General features: G+C 43.7%; 1 protein-coding gene and 1 long non-coding RNA gene across 2 annotated transcripts; one reads left to right on the top strand and one right to left on the bottom strand.

The window, feature by feature from the left end:
- Positions 1-15569: 15569 nt before the first annotated feature.
- On the bottom strand, positions 15570-24006 carry LOC107160631. Its single transcript, XR_001505887.1, has 2 exons — positions 22896-24006; positions 15570-15712 (listed from the first exon to the last, which is right to left on the bottom strand). It is a non-coding gene; the product is annotated as an uncharacterized LOC107160631 (long non-coding RNA).
- On the top strand, positions 16149-19552 carry Fabp2 (fatty acid binding protein 2). Its single transcript, XM_015507292.2, has 4 exons — positions 16149-16350; positions 17462-17634; positions 18490-18597; positions 19245-19552. The coding sequence occupies exons 1-4, from the start codon at positions 16284-16286 to the stop codon at positions 19293-19295; spliced, it is 399 nt and encodes a 132-aa protein (XP_015362778.1). The 5' UTR covers positions 16149-16283; the 3' UTR covers positions 19296-19552.
- Positions 24007-25081: the final 1075 nt, after the last annotated feature.

Genomic DNA, 25081 nt, shown 5'->3' with positions numbered 1-25081 from the left:
CTTCATGGCCACCTGACCAAGTCCTTGCCTGTGTTCTGTCAGTGCCCTGAGACTGTGTGAGGCTGAGCTGAAAGGTGATGGAATTATTAATATGATGGAGAAAATTGCAAGACAGTCCCGCATTCAGGGCCTGGTGTGGGCTTTGCTGGTTACTTTTAGCCAGGTTTACAGGGAGAAATAGGAGCAAAGGCCGTGTGGACCGACACTGAAAGTGCTCCCTGTGGCCAACAGAGTAAAAGTACAAGGCTGAGACCAAGGAGGCTGTGGCTGCGGAGGAGACGGCATCGTTATAAAGAGGCCAAGGACTTTGCAAAGAGCATGGGGAAGAGCTTCAGGGCTCTAACGCACTGGTCCTACCCCTCCCACCGGCTCCAGGAGCAAGGCCTTGGATCTGAGAAGAAGGCCCAGGGCTCCTGTGGGCACAGGGCTGTCTAGAGACTTGTTTCCCAGGATTCCTTTCCATTGTCCTGCCGTCCAGCACTTGGTAGGCCCACACACCAAGGGTGACCAGTCTTGCAGGTCTCCACCAGATTCCAAAGCAAACCTGGAGGCTAGGAGTGAGCCAGGGTCACCCCCTTGAGAGTGGCCCGTGGAGAGTGACGTGAGGAGCTGTGACAGTGAACACCGGCTGCTGTGGAGGACACAGGGCCGAGATGCCAGGGACAAGGAACGTCTCCAGGGAAAGCCACAGGCAGGGACAGCCCAAGAGTGGCCTTGCAAGGGAGTCGGGCTGGGGCTGCTCACGCCCTGGGGGCTCACGTCATCCACTGTGTCTCGGAGGCCAGACATGACCAGAACCAGAACCCAGCAGGGAACTGGCGCCCACTAGGGTGGGTTCTGGCCTTTCTTGGCCCAGTTCCTCCTCACTGTTTTCCTGGTCTCCTGCACTGTATCTGGGAGTGTCCGATTCATTTTCTGATTTCCCCAGTGGCTCACATCAAAGAGCCCGCCTGGGGTCAGAGGGGAAACTTGGACTTGCTGTTAGAGCCACGTGGAGCCTGTTGACTATGGGAGCCATGAGACGGACCAAACGGGGCTCACACTGTGCGATGGACACCAGGTGATGGGGGCTGGGGACAGGAGGTCATGGTTTGCATCACAAACACCCCAAAAGCTTGAAGGCTTGCAACCCAATGCAGCCGTGTTAAGAGGTGGGCCGTGGGCAGGTGACTGGACCATAATGTCCCTGACCTCAAAATGCATTATGAGGATTCACAAAGGATCCACTACCTGTGGGACTCTTAGGAAGTTGTGGAATCTTAGGGGGACGGGCCTAGTTGGGGGAAATAGGTAGTTGGAGAAGGGCCTTGAAGACTGCCTGCTTTCAGGTCACCACGAGGTAAGCAGATGCCCCACCACAAACCTGTTGTCCTGATGTTCTGCCTTGACAGGGCCCAGGACAACAGGGCCAAGCAACCACACACTTTTACCTCTAAACAATAAATAAAGTAAGTCTTCATTTTTGGTAGGGAACTGTTGGGAACTAAACCCAGGGGTGCTTTGCCACTGAGACTCATCCACAGCTATTTTTTTACTTTTTATTTTGAGACAGTCTCACTAAGTTGATTAGAGCCTCACTAAATTGCTGAGACTGGCCTCAAAGTTGTGATCCTCCTGCCTCAGCCTCCCAAGCTGCTAGGATGACAGGTGTGCATCACCATGTCCGGCTCTTTCTTCCTTCTAAGTCATTTTGCTCAGGTATTTTGTTGCAGTGATGAAAAGCTAATTATCACACTTCCCAAGGCTGCTAGGGCAGCCGTCTGTCAGACATCAGGGGACAGGACTCCAGGAGAAAGCCCCACACCCTCTCGCTGACTCTGAACCCTGAGAGTCCACCCTGTTGGTCCAGCTCTATTTACGCACCGTGGCAAATATTCCCTGCTTCACCTGAAACATTGGGCAGTTTTCAGATCTGTCTTAGTCAGCTTTTTCACTGCTGTGAATAAATGCCTAACTAGAACAGCTGCAGAGGAGGAGAAGTTTATTTAGAGGCTCACGGTTTGGAGATCTCAGTCCATAGACAGCCGGCTCTGTTCCTCAGGTGAGGCAGAAGGTCTTGTTGGAGGAGTGTGGTGAGGACAGTGGCTCACATGATGATCAGGAAGCAGAGAGAGAGAGAGAGTAAGCTCAGCTCGACAAATATTCCCTCCTCCAACTGGCACATTGAGAATTATCATATCTGCTTGTAAACTAGAAGGGTGAATCTTTTCATTTGGGTTTGGGGGGAAAGGCAGAAATAATGAGAAAGTCTGTGTTGCCTCAGTGGGTGGAGGAGGATGTTCATAGGAAATGGGCCGGGTCTGTGCAACCAGGGTCCCTTTCTCTAGGGACAGCCCCCTCACCCTACACCACCACAACTCTCACCCTAAACCCAGCTTCCCACCCCAAGATGTTGGCTGGTTCCTTTGGAAAATGGAACCGGGACCCCAGACTCTGGCCATGAGCGGAGCGGAAATGCCTCCTTCACCCGGTCAACGCCACACCTCCGTCAGCCCACACTTATGGAAGGGCTTCCCTGGGGACCTGCAGTTCCAATGAGCATCACAGGCCACTCTACCTGGCAAAGGCTTTCCAGGGCGACATCCTGCACTGTGAAGCTGTAATATGGAGCCAAATACAGACCAACCATCGCTGGAACAATGGTCAAAGTCCTCGCTTTTCAAAATGCTCGACAATGAGTCATTCTGTTTGGGGATGACAAATACATCTCACCTTGCAAATGTCACGCCTCAGAGGAGTCAGTGCACATTATGTCCAGGACAGGGTTCTGTCAAAACCAAACACAGACCCCTCTGTGACAGAGGCCAGGAAAGCCAAGCAGGGAGGTCCATTTTGCATCAATTGAGTCTCAAGTATAATAACTTCCCTGAGCCGGAATCAGGGCAAGGGGTCCAGGAGGGAGATCCAGTATTTGGGACCTTCACAATGTGCACAGAACGCCAGCTCTCGGAGTCCGTCAGCACCTGGCTCAGGCCAGTGACACCCAGGCACATCTGCCGACTCGGCCCCTGCAGCTGCTCCGCCCACTGTTCTCAGTGAACGTTTGTTATGTGCTCAGGGGTTCTCCTCTTCCTTCCACTGTATGGTACCGTGTAAGGCCCAGGGTGGGCCGCCTCCCTGCTGCCGTCCCTGTGTGGCCTGAAGATCCCGATGATCCCTAAGTCCGAGGAGACACACCTGTTTGTTCTGCAAGGACACCTGCCCAGGGTTCCCCTGACACCAGGACACCCCCCAGGGCCACCCAGCAGGGCCTGCTCTGTGCCTGGCAGGTCTGGCATGCCCCCAGGACACAGGCACCTCATCCCTGTCCTGGGCGTCAGGTGACGTGATGAGTGGCCAAGTCATTAGTGAACACAGCAGAAGGAATCAGACCATGTGATCCCCTGGGTCAAGCCACAGGACAACCAGGCTCAAGGTCCCCAGCTTCCTTAAGGCTCCAGGGCCACCCACTTAGGGACGCTGAGAAAGGAGGGGACAGGCAGAGGGAGTGTCCCAGGGGGAGGAGCCATCCTGAGTCGCAGACCCCGGCCAGGACGCAGGCTGGAGTGGGGACACCTTTGGAAGGACGACCGGCACTGTTTGGAGGGGGGCAAGGTGCTCCTTGGCGGTGGCAGAAGCCCTGCTGCACAGGTGGGGGCAGCTGGGGTGAGCTCAGCCTCCACAGAGCAGGAGGCCCAGACCCTGGCTGGGGCCGTGGACGGCCGGGGCTGTGTCCTGCCTGCCCTCTTGTTCACCTGTGTCAACAGCCACCCCTTCTACCCTTTGAAGCCCCTCCCCCAATAGCCTTTTCTCATCCATGGGTTTGGGGACGTCCCATGTCTCTAGGACCCAGAGTCCCAGGGGGAGCACATGACCTCGGTCAGCCAATGAGTGCGTTTCACACGCTCACTCTGCAACTGATCCGAGGGTGGCATGTGACCAGGTCAGCTGACCCATGTCATAATAGGCAAAGAACTGTGGACAGCGAGACACTCTCTCTCCTGCAGTCCCTCTGCCAGTCCAGGGCCCCTCATGGAGGAACCGCTCTGTGCAGGACACTATCAGGGAACCTCGGAGCCTGAGGAGTGACATCCTGTGATCCCCTGGGTCAAGCCAGACCTGATGCTGACTAGACTTGAGTGGGGTAGGATGCTCCCATTCACGATGAGGTAGCATTTCCTCAGAGGGGCTGCCAGCTGCCATTGATGCCCTTTGTCAAAGGAGTTCTGACGTCCCAGATACACTCATCTTTGGGCTGTGCTGGGCCTGTGCCCCCCCTGGGCATGCCGTCCATGTCTAGGCCACGGAGACGTCTGTAGGACAAGCCAGCGAGGTGGCGCTCTCCTGTTGGAGTATCTCCACTGTGACGAAGCTGTTCGGCTTTAGGCAGGCGTGGACTCGCGGTAACTCCCTTCAGTTCTCTGTCCCCCAGGGACGAAGCCTGTGAACACGGGCCTGGTCCTCTTCCCTCACGGATCTCTGGAGGAGCCTGTCCCTGTGATGGCAGAATCCGGGCCATTCTGCTCGCAGGGCTTTCTGCAAGCCTCTGCCCGTGGCTGGCTGGCCTCCTCGGGTGGGAGCGCCCCATGCACCCCTGCTCATTGTTTGGCTTCTGGCCCCCTCCCATCTTCTCTCCCTCCGTTCACCAGGCTCTCTCCCTGGGTGTTGAAATCCCGTGCTCCCGTCACCCGGCTGCGCCTCACGCCTCCGTGTGGGATCCCAGCTCCTTTTGCTTCATGACGGGTCTCTTCCTATCTTAGTTGCTGTAGCTCCACAGCCCCGCGTAAGGCCCAGGGTGGGCCGCCTCCCTGGCACCGCGTAAGGCCCAGCTGGACGGCCTCCTGCGTTGCTTTTCTTGCTCACCACCTCTTCGGTACTCGGGTTCTCTTATTCTTTCAAGCGGATTTTAGAACTGATTTTTTAGTTCTGTGAAGGTTGTCCTTGGTGTTTGGTGGGGATGCCCTGAATCTGTACAGCACTTTGGGTAGTTGCCATTTTCACAATATTAATTCTGCCTCTCCAAGAACATGGGAGATCTTTCCATCTTCCAAGGTCACCTTCAATTTCTTTTTTCAGTGTTCTATAATTTTCCTTGTAGAGATCTTTCACCTCCTTGTTTAGATTAATTTCCATATTCATTCATTAATCTTTTTTTCCTCCTTAATTTTCTTCTTCTTTTTTTTAAAGAGAGACAGACAGAGAGAGAGAGAGAGAGAGAGAGAGAATTTTTAATATTTATTTTTTAGTTTTCGGTGGACACAACATCTTTATTTGTATGTGGTGCTGAGGATCGAACCCAGGCCGCACGCATGCCAGGCGAGCGCGCTACCACTTGAGCCACATCCCCAGCCCTCTTCTTCTTTTTTTTAATTGAGGTTATTGTAAAAGGTCTGTTTCCCTGATTTCTTTCTCAGCAGAACCACTTGGAGCCTATGAAAGCTGAAATTTATGAGAGGTATCTTGTATCCTGCTACTTTGCTAAATTCATGGATCAGCTCTAGATGTCTTCAGGGTTTTTTTTGTTTTGTTTTGTTTTTTTGGAGGGGGCCATCTTCTAAATATAGGATTATGTCATCCTCAGAGTTAGATTCCTCCTTTTCCTGATTCCTCTGGCTGGAGTTTGAGAGAACACTATTGAATAGCAGCATGTGAGTGGACATGCTTGTCTTGTTCCTGATTTTAGAGGAAATGCTTTCAGTTTTACTCTGTCCAATATTATGTTGGCTTTGGGCGCATTACATATATCCTTTATAATGTTTGTAAGTTTCTTCTATGTATACCTACTTTCTCTAGCATTTTTAACATGAATGGGTGCTCGATTTTATCAAAGCCTTTTTATGCAGGTATTAAGATGATCATATAATTCTTGTTCTTAATTCTAGTGAAGTGGTGAATTTTATTTCTCCGTTTGCATATATTGAACCAACCTTGCATTCTTGGAATGAAACCCACTTGATCGTGGTGTATTATCTTCTTGATCTGTTTTTGAATGCAGTTTGCTGATCTTTTATTAAGGATTTTGCATCTATGTTCATCAGGGATATTGGGAGTTTTCTTTCCTTGATGTTTTTGTCTGGTTGTACTTGCTTCACAGAATGTGTTTGGGAATGGTCCCTTCCTTTCAATTTCATGGAGCAATTTGAGATACACTGGTGATTTCTTATGTACAGGTCTGGTTAGACCTCAGCTGAGAATTCATCTGGTCCTGGACTTTACTTTGTTGGAAGGCTCTTAATTGTTGTTTCAATTTCATTAATTGATATTGGTCTATTTAGGTTTTCTATATCTTCCTAGTTCAATTTGGGCAGGTCATATGTGTCTAGAAATTTAGCAATGTCTTCTAGATTTTCCAGTTTATTGAAGTATAAATTTTCAAAATTGTTTCTAATGATCCTCTGAATTTCAGAAGCATCTGTGGTTACAGCTCCTTTTTCATCTCTGATTTTGTTTATTTGGGTCTTTTATCTATTTCTTTTGGTCAGTTTGGTTAAGGGTTTATCAATCATTTATTTTATTGAAGAAATAACTCTTTGTTGCATTTATCCTATGTATTACCTTTTTAATTTTCAATTACATTAATTTTAGCTATAATCTTTATTATTTTATGGCTTATACTAATTTTGGAATTAGGGTTTTCTTCCCTTTATAATAATTGAGGGTAGAGTATAAGCTAACTTATTTGGAATCTATTTTTTAATGTAGGAACACAATGCTATAAGATTTCCTCAGAGGAGTGCTTTCATACTCTCCAAGAGACTTTGATATACTTTGTCTCTGTTCTCATTTCTCTCTAATGATTTCTTGATTTTTATCTCTCATTTCTTTTATGATCCATTCTTTGTCTAAAACACTACTGTTCAATCTCCATGTTTTATGTGATTTCTATTATTTTTCTTGCTGTTCACTTCCAGTTTCATTCCATGATGGTCCAACAGGATATACAAGATTATATCTTTTTTTTGTATTCACTAAGACTTACTTATGACCTAGAATATGTTTTATTTTTGAAAAATTTCCATAACCTGATGAAAAGAAGATAAATAGAGCTGCTTTGAGATGAAATATGCTGTAGATGTCTATTAGGTGCATTTGATTTATAGTATTATTTAAGTCAAAATACCTTTATTGGTTTTAGGTTTGGATGACCTATATATTGGTGATAAAAGTGTGTTGAAATCAACCAGTATGATTGTATTGGGGTCTATCTGGAATTCCACAGCAAGAGGTAATTTTTAAAAAAATTTTAAAATTTTTTTGTTCTGATTTGTTATATATGACAATGGAATGTGTTACAATTCACATTGCATATATAGAGCACAATTTTTCATATCTCTGGTTGTATACAAAGTATATTCACACCATTCAGTCTTTATAGTGTATTTTGGATAATGATGTCCATCACATTCCACCATCATTTCTAACCCCCTTCCCCCTCCTTTCCCTTCCAGCCCCTTTGCCCCATCTAGAGTTCGTCTACTCCTCCCAAGCTTCCCCTCCCTACCCCACTAAGTAACAGCTTGATGCTGATTATTTTAATGAATCATAATAATGGCCATTACTTACCAGGTGGTTAGTACGTGTCCAATACTGTTTGAACTAGATTTCTTTTTAAAGTCATGTTTGTTGAGATATAGTTTTATATGGTACGATTTGCCCTATTTAGTTTTATAGTTATATGAATTTTAATAACACAGATATAAAAAATGACAACATATAAATATGGACACATAATACTACAATGAAGATATAGAATATGTTACCTTGTTCTACTTACTCCCTTTTTTAAAAACAAATAGAGAAATTAATTTTAATATATTTTCATTTAACCTAATGGATTACCAAAATAATTTGCAAAGAAAATAATTGTTAATAAGATATTTCATGTTCATTTTGTTTGTTCTAGTAATTCTTTGGAATCTAATGTCTATTTAACACATAGCACACCTCAATTCAGACTATATACATTTCAAATACTCAGTAGTTTCATGTAACCAGTGGCTGCCATATTGGCTCCTCTCTCCATCTTTCACGTTTTGGTGAGACATATGCTGCAGGCTGCATGATAAGTTCCCCTGTTATGTGGTTTCTTATTGAGTTCCGTCAGAAAAGGACACCAAAGAGATAAACTTAGAATATACAAGAGTAGAGCAAAGTGTTTTATTTCTCCTTATAAGACTCTATTAGACTGAGTGTTGGTTTCTTCATGCTTTTGGTGGAAATAACTTCAGTTAGGTCGACTTCTCCTACAAGGTTTTCATAGTGGCTCTTTCTTCTTTCACCTCCTACCTCTCCAAGTTACGGAAGAAAAGGTGCTTCACAAAATTTGTTAGTTTCCCTCAACCTTGCCCTTACCTTTTTAAATACCTTATTAAAAATTTTTACTCTGATTGATCTTTTTCATCCTTGAATCTTGAATAATGGATTTTTAATTATAGGAGACTAAAATATACCTTAGCTCATAGCACAGGCACTATATATACACATACCAGATTAATTATATATTAAAATATAATGTATAAAATGCAAAAACTTTTAAAGAAAATATTTGTATACCTTTGTGAAGAGAAATGGAAAACAATAAGTACAAAATAAACAAAAACCTGAAAAATTAAATAATATTATAGTTAAAATTTTTATGTGTAAAAATTTATCAAAAAGGGTTAAAAGAGACACGAATTGTATTACCAGTCATTTTGGGGATTTTGGTATTTAGTTTGACTTGGTTTCTCCTTTGGTTGGTTTTTCCTTTATTGTAGTTCTTCTCTTTGTAGATTTTCATTGTTGTTCTTCATTTCCTCCTCATGGAATATTCAACAACTCCTCCTTAAAAAGCCATGGGCTACATTTTTGTATTGTATCAACGTATGCCCTGACTGCTCTTGGTTTTACTGGGGATGCCTCCTTCCTCTAGCATTTTACTTAACACTCTTTCGGTTTGTTTTTTACTAATTTCTAATCCCATATTTGTGCTACAAGGATAACGCAACCCAACAAGATAACACAAAACAAAACCGAAACACAGTGAAACAAAAATGAACAAAAAATCATTGTTTCAATTTTCCTATTTTCTTGAAATGTATATTCGTGGTCTATCTCTATCTCTTCCTCAGGGGCGAACCACTTCAAACCTTGAGCCAACCATTTTTCCCAGTTTGCTTGAGAAAGTTCTAGGGACAGGCAGCTTGAAACAAAAACAAAACAAATCAAAACAAGAACACATTGTTTTTTGAAATGGTCACCTATTCTCTCGCCTTTCCTCAGGGGCAAGCAATTTTACTTACCCCCAAGCTTCAGGCGTCCCCCACACGGGCCACCAAATGCCGCAGTCTGGCTGGGCACAAAATAACTGAGCCGCCATGAGGCACTTGTGGGTTCAAAATAGGAACCCCTTTATTATCCGAACTCCCGCGAACGCCACCCACGTGGCCCTTTCAGGAACACCACACACCGGAAATCCCTCCTCCAGCACCTCCCCAACCAATGCAAACTCTCCAGGAATCCCCCAAGAACTCCAAAGTAGCTCAAGAACTCCAAAGTAGCAGGCCCAGGGGAACAGCAGGGGTCTAATATACAATTGAATACACAGCTTAACATAACCATCATCATCTCAATGGCACGCTGGCGTCACCTCTCAACCACTCCCTTCTGGTACAAATGCCATGCATCATTCTGACTTGGCTGTGGCTCTCAGCAGTATTATATCTTTCATTTCTAGGAATTTTGATTGGTTTCTTTTCAGTATCTCTATTTATTGAAATGTTCTTTCATCTCCTTTATTTTCTCTCTTCCTTAATTACTTAGATCTTCTTTTAGTTCATTAAGCATTTCAATAATCAGTTTTTAAAATTACCTTTCTCTGGAATTTCATCCACTTCCAATATCTGTGGGATCCTTTGTTGGGGGAATTGTGAATTTGGGGGAAAGATTTGTTTTCCTGTTTCCATGTTTTCAGAGGTCTTGGACTTGTGCAATCATTAAAATGGAGTCTCTTCATCTTATATATGCTTTTACTTTTGTGTGTGTTCTCTCTTTTGTTCTGGTACTTCCCTCTGTGTATGATATATGAGTAGATGTCCAGGGATGTAACATAAGTACCCGCTCTGGCTGTTCCTCATTGGAGCCTGGTTGTTGGTGTCAACCAGGTAGTTTTGGAGCAATCACCTTCAGTTGAACTTCTCTTGGTGAGCTTGAAAATATAGTTCCTTAAGCAAAGTAGGCAAGGAGTAAACTGTGACACTGGCACCATGCAGAAGACAGTGATGTACAGCTCATTATTAAGTAACATATTAGATGGTCAAACCGTGACATTGGCCCAAGAGTAGGAAAGAATATGTGGGTGAAACAAGTGGGTGAAAGAATTAGTAGGAGTAAAGAAAGTAAGAAGAGAAAACTTGTAACTGAGAAGGCACAATTGAAGAAATTGTCACTTGGTGGTTTATTCCTCCTACGAAGTCACATGCAGGTCATCTGCTGAGGGCAAGGCTAAGAGGTCACAGAATGATTAAAGACACGACTCTTGTTATGAATTCAGAAGAAACTAATTGAGATAGAGAGAAGTCCTGCCTGGCAGAGCCGATGACTAGGCTGGCACTAGAAATCAGGGATGTTCAGGAAAAGTGTGGATGACCTTTCTGTTGGCAAAAGACTATCGACAATTGAATCCAGAATATAAATACACCAATAAGGGGCTCCAATTGGAGAGAAAATAGAGACAGCAACTGACTGAAAATCTCAGTGTGATGGTGGAAGAAAGTGAAGGAGATGAGAGGATGGAAAGCTCTTATTGGGGAGTGGTGTGTCAGATTCACAATCGAAGCACTAGAATGCGAAAACTCACAGGCCGCAGCCTTGGTCTACATGCATAAAGCACAGAAGTAAAGGTACTAAACAAGTAGGGTCAGAAATATGAGGCCAGCATGACAGGTGACTTATCCATGTGGACTTTCGTCACCAGGAATATGGCAGAGCAGAGAGGATGACTGTGAGCCAGAGTTCTCAGTGGTAGATGGCCAATGAGGCTGGGTAGGGATGGATGGTGGATAATGATAGACAGGGTTGGGTAGCAGATAATGACAGATGGGGTGATGACAGGTAGTGATAGTGATAGGGGTGATAGTAGTGATAGGGGTGGATGGCAGATAATGCTGGACAGAGGTGGATGATAGATACTGAGAGATAACAGTGGTATGTAACAATGTTATCTGATGGTATCCAATGGTCAATAACAGTGTGAGATAGGCTGGCAGGTGATACAGGCAAATGGAAGTGGTCTCAAAGAAAAAGGTTTTTTTGTTTTTTTTTAATAGGAAGAAACATAATGGTTTGGGTATGATAGTGGAAAGCTATAATAATTCAAAGCCCTATTTTCTACATGGTATTAGGAAGAAGACAATCAGCTTCCTGTCATATTGCTTGAAGGGATTCCATTATTGTTGGGTAGACTCTGTATTTAGGAAATTTATTATGTCTAGATCTTGGAGTATATGAAACCGAATGGAAAGGATGAGGAGCCGTTTGCAAGCCATGCTAAGGGTTAGGGTTTGTACTTTCCTTGGAGAAATGAGATAGAAGTCAGCAACCAAGAAGGAGTCACAAACCTTTCAGGAAAGATCATCTAATAGGACGCATGGGAATCCTCTCAATGGCTATCTGTCATTACTGAGAGTCAGGAAGCCATGCTACCTCTACATGACAGATACCCTGTGGTGTGTTGCTGTGCTGTTGGAGTCTTTTTGAAAGAAAACCAGTCAATCATTTATGACATCTAAAATTTAATTAGAAAGACCTTAATATTGCTCAAATTTAGAAACTAGTTATTAAAGAGAAAGAAGTAAACTCTGTTGGCCAACTTCAGAATGTCCCCCCTTCCCGTTCACCACATGGGGTCTGGCAGAAGATAACTTGAGACTTTCCTGCTACTCTCTCTCTGTCTCTCCAATCCTTCTCTTAGACACCTCCAGTTTTCTTTGATATGTAAAAGCTAAAAACTTGGGACAAAAAAACAGGATTCAATCAGGTGCAGTGGGACTGGACTGTCATAAAAAATAAATAAAAGGGCTTAGGGTATGGCTCAATAGGAGAGGACCCTTGGGTTCAATCCTCACTACCAAACAAAACAAAACAACATGATTCATAAATCCATAAATTCTGAGGTGATTAAAAAATGCCTTAAATACCATTTCCCATTTATGATATGTGAAAAATAATACTAGAAAAAAATGTTCCCTTCTGCCATACCATGGGGCAAAATAAAGGATCTATGCCTTCTCTAGGAAGCTATTCCTTTGAGATGAGCTTTTGACGTCCTTTTGCCCTCTCTATTAATGTTTCTGGACTTTGGAATAATGATATTTCTCTGGTTAAGATGAATCAACTGTTTTGTCTTTTATGAGCTACACTGAGAACTTTACCCCTGCAAACGGAGGGCTGTTCCTTCACCTGCTCTTGGCAGCTCAAGTCAGGCTTACTAGAAGAATCGGTGACCATGCTCGCACCCGGCATCCACTGAAGCATGGGCACTCAGGGGCTGGGCTGGCAGGAAATTTAACATGTCTAGGTTTTAAAGTGCATGATAGGGAATGGAGAGAAATGGCACACAAGGAGCCGTTTGCAAGCCATGCTGAGGAATGGGTTTGAACTTTCCTTGGAGAAATGAAATGGGAATAAGCAAGTCTGTGCTGATGTGCACTTCTTTCAGACCACTCAGGGGGTGATATGGACTGCAACAGGGGAGAGGAGAGAGGTGCTACAGCCACCTGCACATACCACATCTACTCTCTGCAGGACTCAACCATCGTGTCATCAGGGCAGAGAATGAAGGGCTAAGTCCATACACAGCTGATTGGCTTAATATCGTCAGCAGCAGGGAAGTTCTTTAGGGAGACGTTGATACTGGCCCATGGGTTCTGTATGACCTTTTCTAGATGGAATAAGGTTAAAGAACCAGGGAGTTACGGAGTTGGGGGACCAGAGAAGGAAAGTGTAATGTTAAAAATGTGATCTGGGCATTAAATGTTTAAAACGGTGATGCCACTCTACAGACATAACAGAGTTTCCAAACTGACCTTAAATCGGTCATGGCCACGGAGGCATGGGAGACCTAAGTTTAGTATGCCCGTTCCATCAGCCAGCTTGTGTGAGTCCAAGTGCTATTGGTTTTCAAGGGCTCCTATTCTCCTTTTGAGGAGCTTAAAGTGGCCACAGAGGAAAGACGAGGTCCTGTCTAGAAGGCGCTATTAGATGGACAGTGTCAAGAAGGGCGTCTGCTTTCTCCTCCCCACTCCCTGCTTGAGCTAGGCCCTTTGGTCTCAATGGCTATGAGCTCGAAGAGGGAAGATGTATTCCCAGAGGGTGCGCTGGCACAACGCTGTCCTTAACAGGCAGATCCAAGGGAACCCCAGTCCCAAGTTATCACTAGTGTGAGTCACAAAACACCTAAATAACTTTAAGGTCACTTCCTAATAAACACCAGACATTTTCTTCACAAAATAGTGAAGTGGTTTGAGACCTGGGACGCTTAAGATATTGGTATTGCTACTGGATTTCCTTTCTCAGAGACTGAGAAAAACTGTCTTATTGAGCACCTGATGTCTACCAGTTGCTTGGATGGGTATATTATACAATTTGCTGGTAAAACCCTACCTATCCGGCACTATTATAATTTTCATTTTACGTGTAAGGCAAGTAAAGCTGGCGAGGCTGCAGTCTGACCAAGGTCATGCACAGTAATGGGCATTACGATTTACAGTATTGAAACTCAAGTCATTTTGTTTGTAAAACATGTTTGTTTTTACCCAACATATTTCTATTTCAAAAACCAGATACGCCTATTTTTCTGACCTAGGGGAGAAGTATCCATCATCCATAGGCTTCTAAATTCAGAAGCCACTGTGAGTATTGGACACCCACGAGATTATTGTGGCCTTGGCCTTAGAGCAATCACACATCCTTCCACTTGCCGTCCAGTGAGGAGTATGCTAGGTTGAGGCCTCCCCAGTTATGAGGGTCTCATGGTCTTTGGCAAGAGACAGAAAAGCAAAGACAATGTAGCCTTATTTTTTCTTTTCTTTTTTTTTCGTTGTACTGGGGAGTGAACTCGGGGGCTCTCTACCACTGAGCTACACCCAGGTCTTCTTAATTTTTTGTTTTGAGGCAGTGTCTTGCCAAGTTGCCAGGTTGGCCTCTAACTTGCAGTCCTCCTGCCTCATCCTCGTGAATCACTAGGATTACAGACATGCAGCACTGCCCCAGCAACTTAGCCAATTTTAGTTGCAGTTATGAACGCATTGTTACGGCCTTTCTCCCCACCCCTCTTTGTATTCTGATCTCTTTTCTTTTTTAAATGAAATAATGGAGCTAGTAGAAAGTTGTTTTTAATCTACTTATTGATAAAATAAAAAATGTAGGACTCACTGAAAGAGTGGTACACAACAGACAGAATCAAAATTTTCAAACATGGTTTGATCTCTCCAGCATTCTGTTCAAATTTGTCTGATACATCTTCCCTTGACCTGAGTGACACTCTGGGTAGAGCTTCCCTGCTGGCCCTCAGATAACAAGATATTCTCCAGGCACCTTCAGGCACAACAATGTCTTTTTGGTAGCTAACATCTGCAGACAAGTTACTAATGAAGAGCCTGTCCCACACAGCGAGAGGGTCTGCTGCCCAGTTCAGGCCTGCACTGGGCTGGAAGACCGCCGTGGAGGGTGGAAAGATCTCCCTGACCTTCAGTCACCCTCTGCATCCTCACCCCATACACACACCAGGCTTGGCTCTGACCCCACGCTTGGGGATGGAGAGAGGGAAAGTAAAACAGAGGAATGGTTTTAATTACTGAGAGAGCTAACATCTGGCTTTTGTTCTTTTTGTACATGGGAGATGTTTGGTGTTAACTTTTTTGTCTTATGGAAGTTTGTTATCCAGCTATATTTCTACTTTTTAAAATTATGCTCAGTGGACTGTCACCTTCCACAACCTAAACTAAAACACAATGAGTACTTACTGAGTACCAGGTCATTTATACAAACTCCTGGCATCCCTAAACACCATGCCAAAAGACGTGTTAGAAAATGGCTCTTCAGACAAGTACCACATGTCCTCTCACATGTGGAAACCAAAAGAGGTTGACTTGAATGTGGGAAATGGGTGCTCGAGGTGGTGAAGGTGGTGTAGGGGGGATGGAAGGAGCAGGTGGGATCTGGACCTGCACACTGTATGCATGTGAGAACTAGCATGCTAAACCCCTTTAAAAGGCACAATCTACACATGCCAATCAAATATAAAATAAAATCTTTTTAAAAAAGAAGTGCTAGCTGGGTGCAAAGGTGCACTTGTAATCCCAGTGGCTCAGGAGGCTAAGGCAGAAGGATGGAGAGTTCAAAGCCAGCCTCAGCAGAAAGCAAGGTGCTAAGCAATTCAGTGAGACCCTGTCTCTAAGTAAAATACAAATTAGGGCTAGGGGTGCAGCTAGTGGTTGAGTGCCCCTGAGTTAAATCCCTAGTAACAACAACAACAAAAAAAGAAGTGCTGATATGTAAACTATGAAAACATTGTGGCCAATGAGAAAACTCAAACTTAAAAGGCCACCTACCATATGAATCCATTTGTACAAAATGTTCAGAAGAGACCAATCCACAAAATCCAGACATGGGTGAGAAGCTGGCAGGGCTGGGAACGGAGGATCAGAAATGAATTCTCACTGTGTGTGGTTTCTCCCTGGGACGATGAAATCCTCTGGAATTAAATAATGGTGATGGTTACACAGTAGCATAAAGCTCCCTAAAAGCAGTGAATTTTATCCCTAAAATAATCAGTCTGTTGAATCTTACCTTAATAAAGAAAAACAAAGAACTGAATTTTCAGTCTCAACCACATTAACTTTTTGACTGTATTTGGCATACAGTCTTACTTTGCAAGACAACTTCTACTGTTTAAAAAAAGGAATACATGAATAATAGTCTAATTTCTCATGTTATTTGAAATTGCCTAATATACTGCACACCTTGAGGTCATATGTAGAAATACTATCTTCAGAAAGCTCACATTTGAATTCTTAAATGTTCCTGACTTCGTAGTCTAAGACAGAGTAGATTTGCTTATCGTCCTCAACATCAGCTGAACTTCAGAAGATAGAAGGAAATTATGCAAAGAGAAACTGAAGTGGTTTGTCATCACAGCAGTCAGTGATCTCTTGACCTTTAGACTTCCACATCACAGTATGGAGTTGGCTCCAAGATAAGAAACAGAATAAATTCTATAGACAGGCCTGAATCTCCACTTGCCTGTGGCCAGCACATCCGAGACGATGGCATTCGACGGTACTTGGAAAGTGAACCGGAATGAGAACTACGACAAGTTCATGGAAAAAATGGGTAGGAAGCCATTCCTCAGGGTTCTGTCTGCTTTCTCTAGGCCTTTCTCTGCTGTGAGATCCAGATGCCTGCCAGCTCAGCACAGGAACAGCCACACCTGCATCAGGAAGCGCGTGCACCCCACCAGTGGGGGACAGACTCTGAGGGCCCTCCTCTAGGACAGACATCAAGGCTTCCTTCCTTCTCGACCTGCTGCTTATACCTGTATCATTGAAAACCCACATTTGTTTTTTAATAGAGTAAGAAAATGGTAGTGGGTGATGATAATCCAAATTTTAAAACATTAAATTCTTGGGAATGGGAAAGCAAAAATCATATAATAAAGTATAACAATAAATAGAAAAGAGTTCTTTCAAAAATCACTTTAAAAAAATTAGATTTGATTCTCTTTTGCTCTGACTTACAAAACTTTAGGAATTTCCTCACAAAGCTACTATGTATTTGAGAAGTTTAATTTAACTGTTTTGTAAAATCTATGCTAATACCTAGTAGCACCCACACTGTGTAAGATGGGTGATTTTTTTAATCATTCCCCAAAATAAAAAATCTGCATCAATTGTATTGTACAGTTTAGGGATTCCAAGTTTAAATTTATAGAATTGTATATAATAATGAATTTGACCATGAAATTTTCAATTTTTACATTTTTTGTGTCAGTCACAATGTCACCAAAAGCAATGATGTATGAAGTGTAGATTTTAAAAGCAATTATGGAAAGAAAGTGTTTTAAAATTTTGTATAAGCAGAATTAAAGTCGTATTTCTTCATGCATGTGTGAATATGCCTTGTCATACTTCATTTGACATTTCTCGAGTTTGATATACATAATACTGAAACAAAAAGTGTATTAGTCTTATGAAAATGAAGAAGCACTTAGATTTCTAAGAGTCTGTGCTTCACCTGATTTTTTTGAAGTCTGGGAAAGCAGCTTGAGTCAGTCTTCTCCTGCCTGAGCTTGAATTTCTGCAGAAGCAAGCAGAGTGCCACTGGCTGCGCAGTGAGACGGGGTTTTCTCCCCACCTCAGAATAAACAACAACAGAAAGAAAACAGAAGAGCAAGGGCTTTCTGGGCACTTTCGTCTCACTTTCTCTGGCCTCCTTTATCTTTCAGGGATCAACATGGTGAAGAGGAAGCTTGCAGCTCATGACAATCTGAAACTGGTCATCACACAGGAGGGGAACAGATTCACAGTCAAAGAGTCCAGCAACTTCCGAACCATTGACATTGTGTTTGAACTTGGCACTGCCTTTGCTTACAGCCTAGCAGATGGAACTGAACTCAGTGTAAGAACTTTTTATAAGCAGTGCATTATTGATTTTTCTACCCTATACTGAAACGGTATCTGCTTTGTCCCATTGGTTGGCTTAATTAATGCATATCTCCTTCATTTACTGAAGAAGCCCAACCTTGACAGGGCATTTAAATATAGTGATTCAACCATCCATGAAGAATCTGGACTGAACTTTCTGGAAAGAAAGTGCTTAAAAATTCTGTATAAGCAGATTTGAAGTTGTATTTCTTTATGCATGTGTGAATATGCCTCTTCATACTTCATTTGACACTTATGGATTCAGAAGAATGTCCTTTGAATGAGTGTGCACAGATCAGCTCAGTATTTCCATACTGGCAGCACAAAAGCTTTCAGAGTTATGTAACACACACCTAATAGTCATTTGATAAATACATTGAAATAAGAAGTTAATAAGTGAGGAATGAGTGAACAACCAAGAGGAAGGTCTAATGCTGCAGTGTAAGTCACTGAGACATACCCTCTCATGATCACGGTAAAAGACTTCCAAAGTCATCATCTTCAACCAATTTTTTAAAGCTCTGTTTTAGCCTTTGAGTTTTTCTAGTTAGATTCTATACATCTGCAATGACAGTTTAACTGCTGAATGTTTTATCAACTGTGCCTCAAAGATGGCCCATGGAGGTTGTGGAGGGAGGGCAGCATGGTAGTTGGTGGCATCACACAGGTCCTCCAGGACCCCCAGTGAGGCTCCAGGCTGGTGCCTGGCTCTGGGGGAGAGTGACAGAACCGTGGTTGTGGACACTAATGAAACCGTGGCTCTACAGAACTAGAACCATGTGTGACACACACAAGATCTAACACATGCCACTTTGTCATCACAATGCAGGGGACCTGGAGCCTTGAGGGAAATAAACTTGTAGGAAGATTCAAACGCGAAGACAATGGAAAGGAACTGAATACTGTCCGAGAAATTACAGGTGATGAGCTCATCCAGGTGAGTTGTAAAAAGACCTGTAACTACTTCCCAAAGACAAAAATGATTACATGTTTTTTGAAATTGATGAGTTATATCTTTAGTTAACAGACTGTTATTTCTTTTCTTGTGTATCTTAAAAAATAGATATTTTATGCATTTAAAAAATAGATATTTTTATGCATAGTTATTAAAGATAATTTATATATATGTTGAATACAAGAATCCTAGTTTAGCTGGATGTGCTGATGCACACCTGTAATCCCAGTGACATGGAAGGCTGAGACAGGAGAATTGCAAGTTCATGGCCAGTCAGCAATTTAGGGAAGTCCTAAGCAGCTTAGCAAGACACTGTCACAAAATGAAAAATAGAAAGGGCTGGGAATTTGGCTCAATTGTAAAACTCCCCTGGGTTCGATTCCCTGTTCAAAAAACAAAAAAACAAACAAACAACAACAACAATAAAACCCTAGTTTAGCTGAAAATGTAAATGACTAGAAGCCAAAATGTGTTTTGTAGTGGACATCTACATCTGCATAAAATGTTGCTATCACTACATGAAAAAATAGTATGAACTCATCCGGATCTACAATAATACCAATAATACTAAAATTTCTTAATGTAGATATATTAATGGCAATTTTTTAATGCTTGCTGACACCTTTCAGACCTACACGTATGAAGGAGTAGAAGCCAAGAGGATCTTTAAAAAGGAATAAGCACAGTTCTCAGGCACCGCCCGCCCAGAATACATATGCTGGAAGTCTGTCCCATTCAGAGATGCTTTTCTCTGCCCATCAAGCATGAGGTTCTGAATAATTATTCCTTCTACAAACATTGATGTACTTCCAGCCTTGACAAAGCAAGCAAGTAAAAGCTATTTATGATTTAATTTGTTTTATATTCTTTAACAATGAAATTCATGGGAATTCTAAAATAATATGCAACATATTTTAAAACAGAAAAATAAATACTATTCTATATATAGCCTCTTCTTTAAAACAACAAAGCTATGTGACATGTGCAATAGTAGACAGTTTTTGTTGTGTTTATTTGCAAATTTGGCAAGCTAAACACATAGGCTGTGTGTGGGTTTCTAAAATTTTGCAATGGTTGTGAATAACTTCCTTGGTAGCATCTCTTATTATAAAAGCAATGCATACTCAACCAGAAGGCTCAGAAATAAGAAAAGCAAATGCACCCACACACCTGCAAGACCCTGGCCTTGAGCCTTAGCACTGCACTGAAGAAAAAATATCAATCTGTTCATTTTATAACTTCAGAAAAATCTTTATAGAGTAAATATTGATCATTCAGCTTAGCAAGACACTGTCACAAAATGAAAAATAGAAAGGGCTGGGAATTTGGCTCAATGGTAAAAGTCCCCTGGGTTCGATTCCTGTTGCTGGGCGCAGCAGGAGGCAGAAGCACACTTTACTTCTCTGACTGCACTAGTCTTCACATGTGAAGTGGGGGCAGGCACCACTCCCACCTGCAGGTGGGGAGACAGACACCAAGCATCTTAGCAGCTCATCTCATGCTGACTAGGGTCACTAATGTAGGTCCTAGTTTTTAGTCCAGTATGTCAGATCCATTACTCAGCCTGTTAAAAATAAAAATATCTTTTAAAAATTTTTTTACATCTTTTTTAATATCTATTTTTTAGTTTTAAGTGGACACAATATCTTTATTTTACATTTATGTGGTGCTGAGGATCGAACTAAGTGCCTCAAGCATGCTAGGCGAGCACTCTACCACTGAGCCACACCCCCAGTCCCCAAAACAAAAATATCTTAAGAAAAAGATCCCTTAATTCTCCTGCGGCACCAAGACTGGCACTGCAAATGCACCGGGTCAAACTGTCAGATGAGGGCAGGGGCCACTGTCACTGCTCTCCCCAGCCCAATGAAGGCTTTCTTGTCTCACAGCTTATCCCCTTTCACTATCTATTAGCATTGGAGATCTGCCTACTGTTGCTCAGCAGCTGCCGCTCCACTAAGCTCTCTTCACGACAGCTGAGCTTGGGCTCCCAGTATCCAGGAGCAGCTGTGCCCTTTGGCTAACTCCTGAACTCTGTGTCGAGGAGCAACACTAAGTGCGTCCAGAAGAACTTGTGGGCAGGGCGTTTGAATTTGAGAAATACACAGTTTGTCGCTGGTAGGAAGGAACATGGTTTAAGAGGACCCTGGAGACACCAGGATGGAAGCACAAGTTCTTGGCTGGGAGCAACAGGACCCCGAGGTGCACCACAGAGCAGTGAGCCAGGCACACCTAGGGAACAGCTGGAGGTTCAGTTGTAATGTGTGCGAATTGGGATTTCCTTCAAGTACTTTCCCCAGCCTCAGGTGGGGGCAGAGTGGGAGGGGTTAGGGGAGACCATTGGTCACAGGTGATTACTCCCGCAGCTGCTGGATGGTGCCAGACAGTCACAGATGTCAGGGTCACTGGGACGTGGCAGGAATGTGAAACTCATCCCTCTTTTCCTTACTCTTGTATGTTTTTGCAATTTTCTATAACCAAGAGTTTAAAATATATTTACACACACATAGAACTCCAGACTCTAACTTCCTCTTATTACGGCCACTGCTGTCACCTCAATTGAAGACACCGCCATCATCACCTGAATTACTGCAAGTCTCCCCTAAAAAGTCTCCCAACCTCTATCTTCCCTACTGAACCCCATAGCAGACAGGAGAATCCTTAAAGGTCTAAGTCAGATCATATCACTTCTCTGTACAAAATCTGCAATGGCTCCTTGTCATTAGAGAAAAAGCTGGAGTCCTTGTGTTGCCCATGATACCTGTGTGACCGACCTCCCCTTGTATCTGACATGAGTCCTGATTTCCATGGCATATCTGGGGAGATTATTCCCAGCAGGGGAAGCACTTAAAGCAAAGGCCCAAGAAAGAAGTTGGCCTGACAAGCTTGAAGAACATGAGACCCTAGAAAGCGTCCCTAAGGCCATCCAGGACAGACTACAATCAATACCCATGTTCAGGAAATATAGGCCAATTTAGCCTCCCAAAATTCACTAGTGACAAGGTTAGAAGAGTGTGGACTTAGAATCAGAGACTTGCCTAAATACATCTTTCCACTTACCAAAATTCAAGTTCTGACTCTCAATTTTTCTCATTTGAAAATTAGTAATGGTTTTCTGATATTTTATTAATTGAGCTAGTATACATAAATGTCTGGAATAGTGCCTAACAGATAGCTTGGCTCTCAAAAACACTCACAGAGAAAACAGAGCAAGTCCATGAGAAAGCTCTTTTCCTAAAATATTTCCCTTCCAGTCTGTGACAAAGCGAGGCTTGGCTCCACAGAGGAGATCTTTGCTCCAGCCCAGTCTGTGGCATGACTAGCTGGGGACTTTGGGACTACCACTTCATCTCTTTGGAATGCAGTTCAGTCATCTCTAAATGAGGGGCCCTGGCTGGATCTCCACAGTCCCTCCAGCACCAAGCCTCTGCTGTCTGAACAGCACTGGGTGATTCTTAAGCAACACTTGGGTCTGTGCCATTGGGAGAGGGTGCTGGAATAGGGAGGGTGGGATGAGAGGAGGAAGTACCATTGGGCTATTAAGTATGGCTAGTTCATGGTACGAAACCTGTGCAGGCTCAGGGGGCCCTGTGCTTGGTTTAGCACTCTATTGTTACCGTCTTAAAATTTCTAGCAACTTGGTACAAGGAGTTTTACATTTTCATTTTATACAGGGCTCTGCAGATTACTTAGCCAGCCTTATTGCTATGAGCTGACTATCATTAAGCACAAAAGGTATTTTTCTATGAGCAACTAGAGAGACTGTCAGCAAGACACCCCTGAGTACCTGAAGAGGTGAACAGGTGGGTGAGGAGGTGGCATGGAATAGAATGGAAGTGAGCGGAGGTTTTGTGGGGATGGGGTGGGGAAACGAATCCTTCAAAGTTATGAAATGTGGTCTACCTTGAGGGAGTGGCACCTATCCTGTACACTACAGTGTAAGAGTGCCATCTGCTGGGCAAGGACCGGAGCCAGAGGTTTCCAGTGCAGACTCTGCATCAGTGTCTTAAGATATTCCAGGAAGATTTGACATACCATATTCTGCAGTTTGAAATGATAATTATTAAATGTGTCTTTAGTTACAAATTCCATACAAAACAAAAGTAACACAAAGATGATTCTTCTCTCTTCCTGAACCAACTTCCTAACGCTGCTTTCATTCACTGAACAAAAATAAATTTCTGAATAGCACCATCTACCAGGTATCCAAGATAAACGCCCCTGGGAGAGACATGAGTCACTAGGAAGCTCCTTGAATGGATCCACATTCTCAGGCTCACCTTGGTCCTGAATCAGAATGCACCGGTGAGCCTCGTCCTCGAGTTGGAAGGCACCCAGGGCAGGCCTTCTGTTTCCTGGGTGCTGATGTGAGGGTGGTGCACAGCTGTCCCCCAGACCTAGGGCCAACCTTCAGGCATCATGGGACAAAATGCTGAAAAGCTGACGGGAAAAGAAGAGTATGCAGGGTGGCAACAGAAGGGAGAGACTGAGAAGCCACAAGCACACCCTGACACAGGTAAGCACTGCCTTGGGGGCTCCTCTCAGCTACACCCATCCCACTGAGCAATCCATGAGCATGACAGCTACCGGGAAGCGGACAGGGAGCTGTGTGCTTGTCCAGTCCCTGGTGGCTGGGCATGCTGTGCAGGCAGCGGCGCAGGAGGAGCCTGAGCAGAATGAGTCAGTTCTCCCTGGACCCAGCCCAGCTCCAGGGTCCCAGCCCACAGACAAGGGGTCCGCCTGGTTCCTGGCAAACAAATCTGGAACACACTATTCCCTAAGAAAATACCCGAAAGTCAAGGAACAATGTTCTTTCCAAACTGGAAGAGTTTCAAGTAAAAGAGCATATGTCCAATGCCATTTCTCAGTTTTACTTTTTCAATAAGATACTGTTAAAACAGGCAAATGAAAGGACATAAATGTGACAAAGAACTTTCCTATTTAACATACTCTTAAAGCAGAAAGCTGTCAGTAAGGATGGAAATTGTCTCCCACGCCAATGTGGATGGGGTGCTGGTCCTGGGTGTCTTCAGTGAGGGATGCACACCTCTACCAAGCCATTACTCTGCATCCGTTACTATGTTTGCCTGGGCCCTGAGGTCTGTGAGTGCTACAGAGGCATGGCTCCGAGTCTTCTGTGTCCCCTGCTGTGGTCCTCAACATAAGCAAACAGTATAGCATGGGGGGAGGGTGCGGGGTGCTGAGCCACTCAGTGCCCAAAGGCCAGCCCTCCCTTAATAGAAGTCCTACTGAGGACCGTTCCTAGTTGTTCTTACCCAGAGGTAACCTTAATCTGAATATCACCTTAGCCTTCTTATTAGGACAAAAGTGGCCACCTGACCCAAGGGCAGCCAGTTTCTATACTTGAGAACAGCTTGTGATAAGAGCTTTGTAGTTGTTAGAGTCTGTAAACAAGTCAAAATAACACCTGGCATTTTGCCAGGGGAATGTTAAAGTTCGTAAACAAGTCTGGATGGTGCCTGGCAAAATGTCAGAGGGAGTGGTTTGAGAAGTAACAAAACCACCGAGCCATTAAGTGTGGAGATTCCTTATTGGTTGACTGATGTATCTAGTTTATGCTAATTAGATAAGCTGTGTGGAATGTATAAATACTGCTCCTGTCCTGCAATAAACGGCTCCTACTCCTGCTGTATCAACGTACACAAGTTATTCGTCACCCTCCGCTTATTTTGCCCAGCCAGCCGGGCTGCGGCATGTAGTTAGACAAGTAGGTGGGGCTCTCCACTGAGTTTTGACTCCAATACACAGCCAAGGCTGCTGGCTAGAGGTGGAACAAAAGCTGAGAGAGAGGTGGAGCAGCACACAGAGGTCAGGAAGCAAAAAACTCAGGTCAAGTTCTATTAAACAAAAAACAATAGAAGAGGAGATGATAGGCTTTGGATGTGAAATAAATTCCCATTTCTGGTGGATAAAAATAAAACTTGTTTGGTAAAGTATTCAGGGGTCCAAGAGTACATATTCCTTTAGGCAAATATGAAAGTGAGTCCCTGCCCTGTACCAAACGTGACACACACTTCAGCAGTGAGCACAACAGCCCTACTTGGCTCCCATAGCTTTGAACCTGGCTTAGAAACTCAGCTCTGGAGGTGGAGACCTTGGCTGAGCAGGTAAGTCACACCTAAAACCAGTGCAGGCTAAGTCAGAGACACAGGGTACCTGGAGGTACGCCCCCACTGGCCTCTGCTTCCCTATGATGTGACTGAAGGGACTTGTGGGTTAGACTGCTGCACCTTATCTTCACCTGTAACTGCACACTTGGCTAGCACCTGGAGCCACCAAAGTCATTAAGATACAAACTGACTGCAAGACACAAAGAAAAAATTGTAAAACCTAAATTAAATTTTATTTACAAGACATAGCACCAATTTTGACATAGGTAAAAGCAACTTTTGCTATCACTACCAGTCTACACATACACTGGGTTTATAATGCACCAAACATTTTT

The sequence above is a fragment of the Marmota marmota genome, unplaced genomic scaffold, assembly GCF_001458135.2.
Source record: "Marmota marmota marmota unplaced genomic scaffold, marMar, whole genome shotgun sequence".
Taxonomy (NCBI): Eukaryota; Metazoa; Chordata; class Mammalia; order Rodentia; family Sciuridae; genus Marmota; species Marmota marmota.
This window is presented reverse-complemented; position numbering and strand designations above follow the sequence as displayed.

Bases quoted from the DNA above. Each gene is read 5' to 3' on its own strand.
- Fabp2 (XM_015507292.2), top strand. From the start codon at position 16,284: ATGGCATTCGACGGTACTTGGAAAGTGAACCGGAATGAGAACTACGAC. The intron at 17,635-18,489 runs GTAAGAACTTTT...ATCACAATGCAG, and splicing joins CAGATGGAACTGAACTCAGT to GGGACCTGGAGCCTTGAGGG. The intron at 18,598-19,244 runs GTGAGTTGTAAA...GACACCTTTCAG, and splicing joins CAGGTGATGAGCTCATCCAG to ACCTACACGTATGAAGGAGT.